The following is a 17,097-nucleotide window of genomic DNA, read 5'->3' as shown; positions in this document are numbered from 1 at the left end:
AGCCCTAAAATACAAATTACTATTTCATTTTGCAACTGAAGAATAGAACAGCCCATGGGATTAAGCTACCTGGGTTCTCCAGGTAATTGAGCCTGTAGCTGGAGAACTCAGATACCTTAACCTGCCTATAAAGCATTCACATTAGCAAACAGCTATCTTAGAGCCACTAGAGGGATATCGCCTTGGCACATATGACATTACAAAATTATGTTTGTTCTTCCTCCAAGCCTGCGATGCGCCAGGACTGGGGCACTGTGGTTTAGATCTACCCCAAATCTTGGATTCTACCTGCTGTAATGAAGTTTAATGATAAGGAAAGACTCTAAGCCCTGACTTTAAAGAGGAAAAAGAAAGCTTCAGTAACAGCTTTTCTTAGGTCAATATCGTGTCAGTATACCTGTTATCCAACCTAGGTGATGTTAACTAGGTGATAAAGATAGTTAAAAAATTCACAATGTATGTTTTTCCACCAACCAGGTAGTGAAGATATTACATGAAACCCCCAAGTCCCCTGAGATCCAAGAGCTGAGACAAATCCTCCAGGCTCCACACTTAAAGGCAAGTGCTTGCTAAAATGGGCAAGATATAACCATCTGGCACATAGACAAAGTTGGGAAGGAGAAATAAATGTGCTGGAAAATGTGCTCTCTGAATAGATGTTCTATTACCGTATGTGGGTGACCAACAGACTGTACCTAAAAATGTGGAACTTGGACGTGACTGGCTTAATCTCACTGGTCATGGAGACAAGCCTGCCCTATTTATAAGGAGGCATCCAGAACTTCCCACGGTGTCTTTTCCCCCCCGGGAAAGCCATTGTTCCTCTAAAATTCTGGGGGGTTGGCAATCAAAGTAGCATACATCTTAAGTTATTTTAAGTTTCAAATAGAGTGTGTGAAGGTGCCTGGAAAATACAGTATAATAAAGATTAGCTCTACGAGGGGGTATATGAAGAACATTTGATTGCAGAATAGAAACCTATCTCATAGTACTTATAGATTTTGAGATCAATTTATCAACAAATTAGAATTTAAGAGGATGTCTGCACTTGGAGCAATGGAATTTATCAGTCAAAAAGTTTTATTCGAAGTGTCCATCATCGGATGAATGGATAAAGATGTGGCACATATATACAATGGAATATACTCAGCCATAAAAAGAAACAAAACTGAGCTATTTGTAGTGAGGTGGATGGACCTAGAGTCTGTCATACAGAGTGAAGTAAGTCAGAAAGAGAAAAACAAATAACGTATGCTAACACGTATATATGGAATCTAAAAAACAAAAGGTTCTGAAGAACCTAGGGGCAGGACAGGAGTAAAGACGCAGACACAGAGAATGGACTTGAGGACACGGGGAGGGGGAAGGGTAAGCTGTGACAAAGTGAGAGAATGGCATGGACATATATACACTACCAAATGTAAAATAGCTAGATAGTGGGAAGCAGCCGCATAGCACAGGGAGATCAGCTCCATGCTTTGTGACCACATAGAGGGGTGGGATAGGGAGGGTGGGAGGGAGGGAGACGCAAGAGGGAAGAGATATGGGGACATATGTATATGTACGACTGATTTACTTTGTTATAAAGCGGAAACTAACACACCATTGTAAAGCAATTATACTCCAATAAAGACGTTTAAAAAAGAGTTTTATTTCACAAGAGAAACCTAGAGAATTTTCTCTGAGTTCCAACAAAGTTCTGTCCACCAGTCTCTGGCAGGGCTGTAGAATGACTACTTCCCCGTCTCGTGAAATGAAAATTGAACATACTGGGCCATGAGAAGGAACTCTTTGATCATACTCTAAAAGTGGAGGACTACTTTTTCTCATTCTGTTTTGCATGGGCCCTTAAGTGTCACTGATAATTAAACCAGCAAGATGTTTTGATTACTCTCCTCATTCTACCTTAATTGGGGAAACTATTACAATAGTTGTTTTGTAGTTCAAGTTTATAGGAGCACCATGGATTACATGGGTTTCCAGGAGATGAGAATGTGACAGAATACATTTTATCAGAAATGAAAGAATATATTATGTGTTGCTTACCCTCTCTCTGCCTTGTTTCCTTATCTGTAAAATGGGGGAAATAAATATACTTGCCTCACAAGGATGTGGAGAAAAGGGAACACTTGTATCAATAAGTTGATGCAGCCACTGTGGAAAACAGTGTGGAGTTTTCTCAAAAAACTAAAAATAGAACTACCATATGACTCAGTGATTCCATTCCTGGATATATGTCCAAAAACACCAAAAACACGAATCTGAAAAGATACATGCACCCCAATGTTCATAGCAGCATTATTTACAATTGCCAAGGTATGAAAGTGACCTAAGTGTCCATGAACAGATGAATGGACAAAGAAGATGTGGTATATATATATACAATGGAATACTACTCAGCCATAAAAAAAGAATGAAATTTTGCCATTTACAGCAACATGGATGGATTTGGGGGGCATTATGCTAAGTGAAATAAGTCAAACAGAGGAAGACAAATACTGTATGATGTCACATGTGGAATCTAAAAAATACAACAATCTAGTGAATATAACAAAAAAGGAGCAAACACAGATATAGAGAACAAATTAGTAGTTACCAGTGGAGCGGAGCAGGCAATATGGGAGTGGAGGAGTGGTAGGTATAAACTATTGGGTGAAAGATAGGCTACAAGGGTGTATTGTACAACATGGGAAATAGCCACTATTTTGTAATAACAGTAAATGGAAAGTAACCTTTACAAATTGTATAAATTAAAAAAATTAAAAAATATATATACCTGCCTCAGGGTTATTGTGAAGATTGAGTTAATCCACATAAAACACTTAGAACTATGCCTGGCACGTACGTGTTGGTTGTTGTTGTATCTCACATAGTATTGAGTCAGCATCTTCTCGGTGGGTGTGTCCTATGTGTGACGTTTGTTCCCCTTTTCCTTCACTGTTCCCAGGCGTTGCTCAGTGCCCATGACACCGTGGCTCAGAAAGACTTTGAACCTCTTCTCCCTCCGCTGCCAGACAACATCCCTGAGAGCGAGGAAGCAATGAGGATTGTTTGCATGGTGAAAAACCAGCAGCCCCTGGTAAGGAAATCATTTTACCTTTTCATTTAGGATTACACCAGGGTTAATTATGAGCTAAGTTATCTCTAGTAATTACTTGGGCAGTATTCTTGTCTGTAGTCACAGATGTAGTGTGAGGCAATCAGACAATGTGAGGGAATCCATGATAATAATGGCAAAACTGTATCTTAATGAATTTTGCCTGTGATTTCAAGCACATTACAGGTTGTAATGTTTTCACCAGGGAAGATTTCTGCTTAGTGTTTTTGTTTTCTAAGAACTGTGAGACATAAGAAATTCTTTTATTTTATTATTTGGCTCTGTGACATGTACATATATTTTACTCTGTTCTAATATATTTGCCTACGTTTTTTTCCTCTATAAAGGGGAAGCTAAGTAAGGCATTAATTTGATTTTCTAAGCATAATCCCTTTGATTAGGTTGTAATTGTGGGAGTTTTCTTTACCTTTGGAAGGATCTCAATATTCTTTGATGTCTATGTGGTTGGATGTAGACTTTGCTAGACCAAGGTTGAATGGCCTTTCCTTTTTCATGGCACAGTATGTATGGCCCTGGTTGGTATGAATACCCTTGTCCGAAAGACCAGAGCGACACTGAGGGAAGCCCCCAGGAAAGTGGTCATGTTAGGTAAAAAGGGGTTCTACTGTACTCTCTCCCCAGGGAGCTACCATCAAGCGCCATGAGATGACAGGGGACATCCTGGTGGCCAGAGTCATCCATGGTGGGCTGGCAGAGAGGAGTGGTAAGCTGGAGCAGCAGGGTGCAAGCGTGACCAGGAAAACAGGGAATGATTGTTTAATCTTCCCAGGGAAGCCCCTCTTTCCTAACTGAGGTTGAGCTTTAATAAGTTCTATTGCTTGGTTACTAAGAAGGAAGAAAGGAATATTCCAGAGAAGTCCCATTGCCCTTCCTCACTGAGTCCCTCCATTCTAGGCACTAAATTAATGTTCCCTTACTTTACGTTCCCATGTAAACCTAACAAGGGAAGTATTATCAGGCTATCATATAGATGAGGAAACTGAGGCTCAGAGAGATTAACCACCTAACTTGCTCAGGGTTTCACAGGGTGAGTCAGGATTCAAGTCCAGGTCTGCCTCACTCTATATTCCCAACTTTCACGCTTCACTTGGACCTTCTGTGTTCAAAAAGGCATCTCTCTTCCCCGTCTTCAAACGCCTGTTGCTTGCCTTTTCTACCAGAGAACCAAATTTCCTTCTTTTCATCACTGTGCTTCTGAAATGAGCTGTTCTGTACCTGCTAAGTGTGTCCTCACTGTATATGACCCTGGAAACCTGGTGCAGGGTTCATACCCCAACGTTCTTAGAGAAATTACCCAGGGACATCCTAGTTGCTAAGTCCACTGGCCCTTCTGTCAGCCTCAGTTTTATTTTTACTTCTGCAGCACGTTTGATGTTGTTGACAACACCTTGCTTAAAATTTTCATCATCCTTGGTTTCTGTTCCGTGATGTCATCCTGCTTCTTATCTTTACTGTCATACGTCATATTTCTCAAGCCTCAATCTTAACCCTCAAGTTTCTCCACATTTTCTCTTTTGAAGAATACCCCCCATTTCCTTTTCATCTGACATTTTCTCATGACCCCGACAGCTTTATTTTTTGTGTTATCTTCTTACCAGGGTTCCAGTTCCATCTTACAACATCAGATTAGTGAAAATAAAAATATCACCACCACTTAATACCCAGTGTTGGTGGAAAGGTAGAAAAATGCAATTCTCATGCACTTTGGTGGTGGTGTAAATTGGAATAGCCAGTTTGCTTTATTATCATTATTTCACCATGAAACTTAAGATGTCAGAGCCTGCTTGGGTTAGCGCGTTTGTTAAGGAGCTTTGGGATGGCTACCGCCATTTGTGAGAATTTTTTTGTACCCCTCTTTGTTTTGTGTTCCTGTTTGCCTAGGGTTGTTATATGCTGGAGACAAACTGGTGGAAGTGAATGGAATTTCAGTTGAAGGACTGGACCCTGAGCAAGTGATCCACATTCTGGTAACAGTCTCCTCCTCGCCTTCTCCATGACTCAGTGCCACGTTACGTCAGCCCATGGCGTGTGCACTGTAATTGGAGGGGGATTCGGGTCCCGCTAGGCAGCTTCCTCTCTCTAGGCCCCAGAACTTGTCTGTTTCTATGCAGCTCATCCGCCTTCCCCCATCTGCCTCCTCAGGGGATCTGGCCCCTTCTGGATACCTCCCTTCACAAGCTGCTCTTTCAGCCTCAGGAAGACTGCCAGACCACCCAGCCCAGGTCCCTCGTCACCTGGGTTGCTCCATTGGAAACTGAGCCCGGGGTGGGCAGAGTGAGACTGTGGAGGAGTGTCTGAATCTGAGCAAAAACCACCCCTCGCTCCCCTTACATGTTTATGCAGTTTCCTTGAGGCAGCTTTGGGGTAGAAAAGAAGTCTCCAGAGGGCAGCATATGGGGAGGGGGACATCCCTGCTGGCCCTGCCACTGTCCTTGTGGTTGAAATGACGGTGTGACCTGATTATATGAGCTTTTGGTAACTCTTTTCGGTTCCCATTCCCATTCTTCAAACCATTACCTGAGTCACTGTCCAGCTGTCAGTAGCCATAGCAGCTTTCCCCGCACACCTCCCCCCATGTACACCCCCAGGGTGGGGCCTGAGGTCAATTATTATATATTACATAGACTAGTGGTTCTCAAACTGGGTTCTTGGGGGAACTCTAGATTTTCATAGTTGTGCCTTAGGGACTGAGAGGAGGAGTGGTATTATAAGGAGTATTATAAGGAGTATTAGAAGTATTATAAGGAGTATTATATAAGGAGTATTATAAGGAGTATTATATAAGGAGTATTATAAGGAGTATTATATGGAGTATTATATAAGGAGTATTATATAAGGAGTATTATATGGAGTATTATATAAGGAGTATTATAAGGAGTATTATATAAGGAGTATTATAAGGAGTATTATATAAGGAGTATTATATGGAGTATTATATGGAGTATTATATAAGGAGTATTATAAGGAGTATTATATAAGGAGTATTATAAGGAGTATACCAAGCACTGAAATATTTTGCAAACCACCAGGCAAGATTCTGTGTGGTGTAAAAGATACTGCACCGGGAGCTTAAAGGACTGTCAGTCACAGACACACATGCCTCCACCTCAGCCCTTTCAGCTCCAGCTGTGGAGTTGCCAGGACAGTGGGGTTGTGAAATTCCCAAGTGAGACCGAGATCTTTCTTGTTAATCTCTAGGATCTCCAATGCCCATCACAGTGTGTGTGACAGGGGGATTCTTACCTCTCCCATCAAACTAAGAGGCTCTCTGTTTCCTCCACCATTAGTTTGGAGACGTCAGTTCCCCCCAGAAGACTTGGGGGCCCTTTATCTTCTTCCACATAAGACTAGGCTGCCTAATGCAGAAATCATTTTTCAGGAAATAATTACTGACTGAGATAAGAGGAGGGAAAGTCAGACCAAGAGCTCCTCTCCTTCCTTAGTGCCTGTGGGAATAAGACCTTGCTGAGTGTGGTGTCCTGGCAGCAGCGAGATGGAGGGTCCCTGCGAGAAGCCAGGCCTCAGTGTGGGTTTTAACAGACCAGTGATCCTGGAAGTCCCACAGCAGGACAGAAGTGAAGCTCAATTTCTTCCTAATGTCCATTTCTGGGTGGTGATGTTTAGCTGTTGAGCCCTTGTAAAAGCCCCTGTGGGAGATGTCACCATTTGACCTGCACACATTGAATTGTAACTTCTGTCTGCCAAACCCCAGTAACCCAGTGAACTCTGCGATTTGTCATTCTTTCCTCTGACATTTTCTAGGCCATGTCTCGTGGCACAATCATATTCAAGGTGGTTCCAGTTTCTGACCCTCCTGTTAATAGCCAAAAGATGGTAAGAATTTACTGAGCCTTCATACCCACACACAGTAAATCCTCCAATAACAATAACAACCATGATGTACTTTGTATCTTATTACTATCCTCTATAATATATTGAAGACTTGTTCAATACTGTATTGCATATTTTTCGATACTGATGACATGAGAGGCAAATTAGTAAATGAATACAATAACAGGAGATGGGGTACCAAGAAGTTAAGAAGTAACATCAAGAATGGTGAGCATTTGAGCAAAAACTTCTCAGAGCTGAAAGATTCTATTCCCAAACTATCTTTTTTTTTCATGGCTCTTAGACTCAGTTCAAGAGGGGAGTTCTTTTTGGTGAGGTTGGAGAGGAAAGATAGCACCAGTAGGTGGAAGAGTGGGAGAGATGGTTTTAAGTCTTAACAACCCGGGGGTAAGGATTCTTCTGAGGTGTCATTATGCACCTACTGTCAGGTATATGTTCGTGCCATGACTGAGTACTGGCCCCAGGAGGACCCTGCCATCCCCTGCATGGATGCCGGCTTGCCTTTCCAGAAGGGGGATATCCTCCAGATTGTGGACCAGAATGATGCCCTCTGGTGGCAAGCCCGGAAAATCTCAGACCTTGGTACCTGTGCTGGCCTAATCCCTTCCACGCACCTTCTGAAGAGGTAAGAAAAGTCATCACTCCTGGACTCAAGACTGAGCCATCAGGAAACAAAACGTTTTCTCAGGCTTCTGTTATTGCAGTTAAGATGAGAGAAAGAGAGACAAGCAGATAGATGAACACACACTGGTCTCTAAATCCAAATGTCAACTTGTCAATATGCTCTAAACATCTTAAACACCAAAGGGACCAGAATAATCGTATCAATTAGAAAAGAGAGAAGAGTACTTGGGAAGCTAAATTAAACTTTTAAAAGTAGTTCTGACTCCCTCTATAATCTTTCAAGGCTGAGTTGAAAGCTCAGTTACTGAATCTCGACTTTCCACCATCACCTTGGTGCTATTGAGGTCCAAGGAAGGGATTAAGCATAGAAAGAAAATAGAATGAGAGGTCCAAGACTCAGCCAATGTTAAGAGATCACGAGGAAGAAAAGGAACTAGCAAAGGAGACTGAGAAGGAATGGCCGATGAGGCAGACCAAAATCAAGATGGTAGAGTGTCCTGATCAACTATGTCAACCACCGCTGAGGGGACTGAGAATTGACCACTGGATTTAGCAACAGAAGTCATTGGTGATCTTGATAAAAGCAATTTCAGTGGATGAGGTGGGACCAAAATCTTAGTAAAAGGGGATTTGAAGACATTGACAACAATGAGCATGGAAAATTCTTTGAGACATTTTGTATAAAGCAGAGCAGAACAATGGACAAATAGCTAGAGGGGAAAGTGAAGTGGTATGAGAGAACTTTTTTAGATAGGGTAGATAATGGTAATGGGAAAAATCCAATGAGAGGGAAAACTTTATGATACAGGAGAAAGAAGGGAACATTGCTGCTCTTGTTGTCCTTGGGGAAGCAGGAGGAGATGTGATGGAGCCTATAAACAGAGGGGTTGGCCTTATACAGGATCATGAACAGTTCACCCACAGTAATAGTAGCAGTAGGGAATCCAGAGTGTGTGGGCACAGCTGAGGGTGAGGGATGTGGTGGGAGTTTATGGAAGGTCTCTTCCATCTGCTCTTATTTTCTCAGTGGAATAAGCAATGTCATAAGCTGAGAGTAAGGATGGGTAGGAGATATTGGGAAGGAGAAAGCTTGAAAAGTTTCTATGAGAACTGGAGAGCAAATTGGTTAGATAAATAGAGTATCATCAGCATTAAGGGCCCACTTAAGGTTAAAGGTCATAAATTTATAGTGATTCTGGCCAGCTTCCTGGGGGGCAGGGCCAGATTAGACAGGGAGTCAGATTTAACAGTAAATCAAGAGAGGGACAAGGCAGTGATTTTAATGAAAGACCATGACATTTAAGCTTGTTAAGGGGGGAGGTGACAGGGTAGGGTCAGTGGAAAGGAAGTCAGATCAATGGATTATAGGTCCCTATGGGGTTGATAGATTATTGGGGTTGGGAAGATAGGAGGTGCTGGTAGAAGAAAGGGATGCTGGAAATAGAAATTATATAGAGATTGTAGTTTTGGGTACTGAAAGGCCTAGGGTATGACAGTGGGATGCAGTGGCTGGGGTCATTGGAAGGTCATTGGAAGAGAGGAGATCAAGGAACCAAGAGGCCAGGGTGTTGGAAGGGACATCTTTGTGCCTAATAAAATCATCATGCATTATGACAGAGCAGTGTTAAAAGCATGGGAGTTAGCAGGAATAATCTGAGAATGGCTTCCAGAAGAGTCGGGGAAATGGCTTTCAAAGTGAGGGCATCTAGGATATAGTCTGGAGGTGGCCAGGAGAAGCAGGACACAGACCCCACCTCCAGGCCCCATGGAGTGAGGGCCTCATGCAGTGGTGTGCTGGAGCCACCTCACAGAGCCTGTGTGCCCCCTTCTCACACCCGCGGTCAGTGACGTCGGGGTGGCAGCTTGAAATCAGCCCCAATGGGAATATTGACACTAGGAAAACCTGCAAAGCTGCACATGAGGACTCATCTCCCCGGGCTGGTTTACCCACACGCCACTGGGAGTGGGAGAGGAAGGAGCCACCTCTCAAAAGGGGCAGGGGAGCAGTGAGCTCAGGGGGACCTGGGTTTAGTTAGAACGAGAAGGTGAAGGGCTCACTCAAAGTGCAGGAGGAGGTTTGAGAGATTTTGCTGGAGATTTACTGCCAGTTCCAGAGGGTGTGTGAAAGGGCTTCAGGGAGTGGCAGGTGGTAGATGGAGCCTTAGAGGGATTAAAGTGCAGAGGATAAGGGACGACCTGAGGACACACACAGGGATAAAGCCCTAATGAGATTAGTCCTCAAGGGCTCAGAGCAGAGAGTGGCAAGGAGATTCCAGTGGGGGTCTTGCAAGGAGCACACAGAAATGGCAGGTTTACTAGATTAGCGCACAAACAAAGGACAACGGAAGGAACTGAAATTCATGTGGCTCTAAAGGGACTGTAGAGAGCATCACAGCCTGGGAGGGAAACAAGAACATGCGGTGAAAATTCTGAGACCAGCTGGAGCGGGCTAACATGCCAGAGATGCCGGTGCCATGGCTCATGCAGTGAAGCTCTGTGGCAGGTGCACTAGTGGTCTCAGGCCAGATTTTCACCCTAAGTCAGTGTGACTCTGAAAAGATGCTGTGAGGCAGGAAAGAATGATAAGAAAGGCCATACATTTGGAGAATGTATTTGACAGTGTGTTTGGAGGTGAAATCTCCATGTTCACTTGGTTGGAAGCAACAGAATTCTAGGAAACATTCTATCCTGGATCTATTTCACCTGGGTTAACCTGGATTAATTTTTATTTTTCCTTCTCACAGTGTATTTCTTTTTGCATAGGAAGCAACGGGAGTTCTGGTGGTCTCAGCCATATCAGCCTCACAACAACCTCAAATCCACCATATGTGAGTGTGCTGACACCTCAAACCCAGCCTGTGCATCCCGAGAAAGACAGCTCTCTCTCTCCCAGGGCTGGCTTCCCGCCCAACAGAGGATCTTTGAATGTCCCCATACCCCAGATAGACTCCTGGCAGCCATCTGAAATCCTACCATAGACATTCATTCCTTTGGATTTAGAAGAGTTTTCAGTTCGTGAAAATGCAAATGTTCTTGTGATCACTCCCTGGCTTGAAGTCCCCTGAGGTGTCTACAGCTAGTCCATACATTATACACCTACTGGCAAGCAAGGCTGCAGAGCGGCACAGTTTGTGTGCCTTTGATGAGTGAACATGGGACTGAATTATTATTTAATGAGTGTAGTTTGTTCACATCACAGTATTTTAGATGGCGGCGGAGGAATGGTCAGCAAAGGGATTCATGGTGGCAAATGCTTGTGAATGACTTACAGCCTTAATGAAGGGTGTTAGTAGCTCATAGAGCCCAGCTAGAACCTGCTGATCAAGGACCGTCTGAAATGCTCTCTGGCAGGAGTTACAGAAGGGGAAGAGGTGCCCGGAGGAGGGAGAGGGAGAGGGGCACAGACAGGAGGCTGGGAGGGCACTAAAGTAAACATAGATTTGCCCATAGAGAGTCCTCATCCACTTTACTTCTCAATTCTCTAAGCCAAAAATTATTATTTTTTCCCTTGAAAAGATATGATGACAACAATAGAGACATTTTTGAAAGAAAACACTCTTAAAATTCCTTTACATTGACCATATTTTCATACTGTCTTCCCGTTATAGAACCATATTTTACATGGTTACAGTAACAGTTGCAATACTACTTTTTATCTTTTTCTTTAACTTGACATTTTATCAGAAACATTTGTCATGATATAATCTTCATAGTGATATTTTAGTTATTTCCCCTGTGCTTTGAAAAAGTTTGTTTACCAAACCAGATTGAAGTACTTCTTTAACCCATTTTCCTATTCTATTTATCAAAGGCATGTGAAAGTGCTAAGCTTCTAACCAATATTGATAAATAGTAGGGCCACGGGTTGACATCTAACTTGGTTGCATAGCCTGTGTGCCATTTCTATTAGAATTTTGCAAAGTCCATCCTGAAAAGAGTTTGCAACCACATATTATTATCCTTACAAATCTCTGAGTCCAGGAACCCCAAGTATGGAGCCACTGAGTTAAAGGGTCACCTCTCACAGGGATGTTTCTTTTTTTTAAATTTATTTATTTAATTTATTTATTTTGGATGCGTTGGGTCTTTGTTGCTGTATGCAGACTTTCTCTAGTTGTGATGAGCAGGGGCTACTGTTCGTTGCAGTGCGGGGGCTTCTCATTGCGGTGGCTTCTCTTGTTGCAGAGCACAGGCTCTAGGGCTCACGAGCTTCAGTAGTCGTGCCACACGGGCTCAGTAGTTGTGGCTCACGGGCTCTAGAGCTCAGGCTCAGTAGTTGTGGTGCACAGGCTTAGTTGCTCCGCGGCATGTGGGATCTTCCTGAACCAGGGCTCGAACCCATGTCCCCTGCATTGGCAGGCGGATTCTTAACCACTGTGCCACCAGGAAAGCCCCAGGGATGTTTCTGATGGAGCACATCATTTTCTAATCTATCAGTTCTTTTTAACTGTTGTAGATGATATTTCAAATAAATATTATTTTGTATCTTTCTGTTCCGCCTGAATGTTATCATGGGAAAAAAAAATCTCAGGAAAGGGTTACTACTCAGGATGTATAGGCAACTTTATTACTCAAGAGTTATTGAAAAATTCCAGGCGTATGTTAGTTTACAGATGTTATTAAAAAGTTATTTACTGAAGATGCACTTGTAATTGTCATCCCTCTTTCTTTCCCTCCCTCCTCTCTCTCTCTCCTTCCTTTCTCTCCTCCTTCCTTCTTTTCTTCCTCCCTTTCTCTCTCTCTTTCCTTCTTTCCATTCAAGATTTGAGTTCCTAAAATATAATGAATAAATAATAAGCGCATTAATTCAGAAATGAATAGAATGCAACTCTTACAGAGCTTATTGGGATACAAGGGAATAGGATTTGCCAGAAGCAAATAGATCCCATTTCCAACAAGGCTCATAAATTTATTGGTTTCTATAGGATATTCACTTATCATTTTGTTACTAAATCTCCATTGAATTTTTAGAGAATAATTTTGGCACTTTGCTTTTCTTACTGTAGGTAAATTAATCTGATAAACTATAGCATAAACTATTGTGCTCGCTCTCTCTTTTTTCCCCTGCTTCAATCATTTTTCTGTACCCAGCGATTTCTATGGAAGAAGGTAAGAAATAGTATTTGTGGGGGAAAAAAAACTCATCTCCAAAGCCTCCTAGAAATTTCCTATAGTTTTCTTAATTCACTTCAATTTCAATTCAGCTATTTATTAAGCTCTTCCTGTGTGCCTCATAGTGTGCTAATCACTAATACCCTAATTTATAAAAAGATGTCAGTCAAAAGAACACACACTGTGTAATTGTTCTTAACACTGAGAGGAATAAAAGAAAAGAGAACCAACATTTACAGGCAGCCCCAGAATCTAACACAGCACATGGTAAGAATTCAATGAAAGTTGTGAAACTGATCCTCTGTTTTGTTTCAACTGCTTTGTACACAATGTCTAAAAATAACCCTGTAATGGAATTGTTATTGTTCCCATTGTATGGATGAAAAGATTGATAAGGAAGGTAAGAACATTGTCAGAAGTTGCAAACAGCGTGGTCTGGATTAAAGCTGCTCTCTGTCTGAAGGGCACTACATCAGGGGCAAATGGGGCCTCCAGTTATTACCTCTCCCCTTCTCCATGCTCAGACACCAAGATGACTCATTATGATGCCAAACACACACACACAAGCAAGAAAGCAGACGCTGTCTACTTGTGGAGAGGGGAAAAGAAGAGAGAAGAGCAGTCCCCTTTGCCACCATCCACATTTCATCCCTGAAATTGGAAAGGGGAGGGGGAGGAACATGGACAGGCCCTTGGGTCCCTGTGGTCTTGCTGGGTGACAAGCCCACTGTCTGTCAGCTCAGGCTGCCATAGCAAGATCACACAGACTGGGTGACTTTAACCACAGACATTTATTTCTCACAGTTCTGGGGACTCTAAGTCCAAGATCAATGTTCTGACAGGGTTGGTTTCTGAGGAGACTTTTCTTCCTGGCTCGCAGATGGCTGCCTTCTCTCTGTGTGCTCACATGGCCTTTCCTCCGTGAATGTGGGGTGGGAGAAGTGTGTGGGGAGAGAGGGAGAAGAGAGAGAAAGAGAGAGAGATAGAGATTAGTGTGGTTTCTTTTCCTCTTCTTATAAGGCCACCAGTCCTTTTGGATTAGGGCCCCAACTTTATGACCTCATTTAATCTTAATTATCTCCTTAAAGACCCCATCTCCAAATACAGTCATCTGGGGGCTAGGATTTCAACATATGTATGCATTTGTGGAGGGTACAAATCAGTCCATAACACTCACCCTAGCCCATAGTGTGGAATTGTTCATTTTTTATAAAAGATTTATTTATTATTTATTTATTTTAGGCTGCGTTGGGTCTTAGTTGTGGCGCGTGGGATCTTTGTTGAAGCATGCGGGATCTTTCGCTGCAGCGCGCGGAATTCTCTCTAGCTACGGCGCGCGGGCTCCAGAGCACGTGGGCTCTGTAGTTTGCGACACATGGGTTCTCTAGTTGAGTTGCCCAAACTCAGTAGATGTGGCATGCATGCTTTGTTGCCCCGCAGCATGTGGGATCTTAGGTCCCCCACCAAGGATTGAACCCGCATCCCCTGCATTGTAAGGCAGATTCTTTACCACTGGACCACCAGGGAAGTCCCTGGAACTGTTAATTTTGAGAGCGCAAAATCCGTGGCTCTTTTAGACCCCAGAGTTACATATTAGAAAAACCGGGACTACTTGTGCTGTTATTAGAGAGTCTCTCCTGGCCTCTGTAAAACAGGAATGACAATTCTAGTTTTTGTTTGCCTTTAAATCAAAACCATCTAGTTATGTGCTAGGAACTAATGAATTCACCATTATAACTTATTGATCTGGAAAATAATCTCTAAATGAATATAAGGAATTGAACGACAGTGTTAAAAATCTCAGCTATGTTACTTGTTCATCTGTGCTCCTATCTCTATAAAACAGTATTATTTCATAAAATTGTTCATATTGCATATTTTACTTAAAAACAATCAATGATATGATCTTTAAGGAAGTGATGATAAATTTATTATATTACTTTATAATATTATAGCTTATTATACAAACTATAATTTGCACTTTTACAACAGATAAGACATTTATTAAAATAGTATTTATTGATCACCTGGGAATTGTGGGTATTGTGCTAGGCTCAAGATATACAGTGCCGAAAGACAAAAAAAATTTTTTAAGAACATATGTTCAAATCAACTATTCTGATATTAAAAGGGAAATTCAGTTTAATAGATAATTAGTCATGTGCCTACTATGTGGAAGACACTAAGCTCTATAAAATACGTAAAAATTAGTTAAGATGATTTCCACTTTTCAAGGAGCTGTCTAGGAGGGCTAATAAGGCAAACACCCAAATGATTATATTACGAGGCAGAGTAGATGTGCAATAGCAGAGAATTCAAGGTAGTAGGAAGAAAATGCTGTGCAGTTCATGGCAAGGATATTCATTTTGATCAGTGTTGAGATGGACCTTGAAGTATTACAGGCTAAGGGAACAGCCTAAGCAAAGGCACAGAGGAAGAATCAATGGAGTCTGCTCTAACAGGAGTGTAAGATACAAGAAAGAGACAGCAGTTTTCAAAGCTGGGTTTGGGTCACACTGTAAAGAGCTTTGAGTATTAGGATGAACAGTTTTAAAAGTTATATTCTTTTATTCTTATACATACATCCCAGCTAAAGGTAAAAATAATTAACATTATTGAGCACTTACCATGTGCCTGAGCTTTTCCTGCATTATCTCAATCCTATCCTATGTGGTAGGTATTATTACTACCCCCATTTATAGACAGAAGATGAGGCTTAGAGGCAAACTAATTTGTCCAGTATTCAAAAGCCTGTGCTTTTAGAATTTTAACCATTCGACGTCCTGTGGCCTCCCATAGCCTACATTTTCATTTAGTACAGTAGAGCCCTTTTTATCTCTCCGAGTGAGCGATAGTTGTAAGAATAACATGATTTTAGGGTGGTCTGAGTTTCATTGCCATAAGCCTATACATAGGGAATTTCATTTGTGATATGAACATTTTAACTTCAAGTTTTCCCTTTCTATGCTCTTTTATAGAAGATGACATGAAGATTGACGAGAAATGTGTGGAAGCAGGTAGCATTTCCTCTTGATACATTTACCACCAGGAGAAATATGAAGCAGCTCAGCTATAGATTTCCTGAAGCAGTCAGTTCAAGGGGCCACAGGCCTATTTTCTGGAAGAAATGTGTAAAATAAATCCCCCACCGCAGGCTTTTTCTGTGGTTCTGACACATGGAAGGGAAGCACAGGTGCAGGAATGTCTCCATGCTTCAGACCAACCTTTTAGAAAGTGTTCTAGAAAGCAGTATTCTGGAAATGATCACAGGAACACAGTAACACTCAGGTGTTACATTGTGAAATACTATAAAATATTGAGATATCAGATTTTTATTTTTAAATTTTTATTTATTTATTTATTTTATTATTATTATTATTATTTTGCGGTACGCGGGCCTCTCACTGCTGTGGCCTCTCCCGTTGCGGAGCACAGGCTCCAGACACGCAGGCTCAGCGGTCATGGCTCACGGGCCCAGCCGCTCCACGTCATGTGGGATCCTCCCGGACCGGGGCACGAACCTGTGTCCCCTGCATCGGCAGGCGGACACTCAACCACTGCGCCACCAGGGAAGCCCGAGATATCAGATTTTTAAAAAGCAAAATATCTATTTTGTTATTGTTTGATACCATTTTCTGGTAGATTCTAGTATAGATCAATAGTCATGTGTTCCAAATTTCTGAGAAATACTTCACATTTCTGTTCTTAGATTTTTTTTTTGGAAATTGGGAGATTTTTCAAATTTAGTGGCAGAACTAAGATTGGTTCAAGAATCACTAGGATTTTGTTGGAAGACTAGTTGAAGAGTCTTTAGTCTGATAGGTGACTTTGTCTTGGCTTTATGGGTTAATCTAGTTTTTAGACATTAAATAATGATATGTAATGTTTAAATACTGGGTATTTCAAAGATTTACATGTATTTCCCAGAACAACTACAGAATAACGCTGACATTATATTTATTTTACCAAGTACACATCCTGAGTTTTTTGTTTTTAACTTGCAGTACTATTCATTTCCCTTCTGTAATTTTAATTAAAATTTTTTATTAGGTAACACATTCACATATTTAAAATTCAAAAACTACAAAAGTACATTCAGCAAAATTCCCTCTCTTCCTGTTCCCCTACTCAGTTTTCTTTCTTGAGGCAGTAAATGCTCTCAGTTTCTTGGGCAACCCTCCAGACATATTCTGTGCAACGATGTATATTTTTTTCTCCTCTCCCACACCCTCATTCTCACTTCTTTTTAAAACACAAGTGCATGTACTCTTTGATGGTATGCTATATATATACACTGTTCCGTTCCTGGCTTTTTTACTTAATAATACACATCCTGGAGATGATTCCATTGTAGTACATAAAGAGCCTCCTCATATATTTTAAATGGTTTA

General features: G+C 41.7%; 1 protein-coding gene across 1 annotated transcript in view; it reads left to right on the top strand.

The window, feature by feature from the left end:
- The window catches only part of MPP4 (MAGUK p55 scaffold protein 4), a gene marked incomplete at both ends in the record, with an annotated part of 38,324 nt that overhangs the window by 5,208 nt on the left and 16,019 nt on the right, over positions 1-17,097 (top strand). The window contains 9 exons of the mRNA XM_082841725.1: positions 478-558; positions 2,948-3,079; positions 3,740-3,821; positions 5,000-5,085; positions 6,881-6,952; positions 7,399-7,595; positions 10,358-10,422; positions 12,686-12,703; positions 15,685-15,723. Of these exons, the coding sequence (XP_082697851.1) occupies positions 478-558; positions 2,948-3,079; positions 3,740-3,821; positions 5,000-5,085; positions 6,881-6,952; positions 7,399-7,595; positions 10,358-10,422; positions 12,686-12,703; positions 15,685-15,723 (772 nt within the window). The remainder of the gene's footprint in view (positions 1-477; positions 559-2,947; positions 3,080-3,739; positions 3,822-4,999; positions 5,086-6,880; positions 6,953-7,398; positions 7,596-10,357; positions 10,423-12,685; positions 12,704-15,684; positions 15,724-17,097) is intronic.

The sequence above is a fragment of the Leucopleurus acutus genome (genome assembly GCF_964270905.1).
Source record: "Leucopleurus acutus genome assembly, chromosome: 6".
Lineage (NCBI taxonomy): Eukaryota > Metazoa > Chordata > Mammalia > Artiodactyla > Delphinidae > Leucopleurus > Leucopleurus acutus.
The sequence above is the reverse complement of the archived record's forward strand: the minus strand, read 5'-3'. Positions and strand labels throughout refer to the sequence as shown.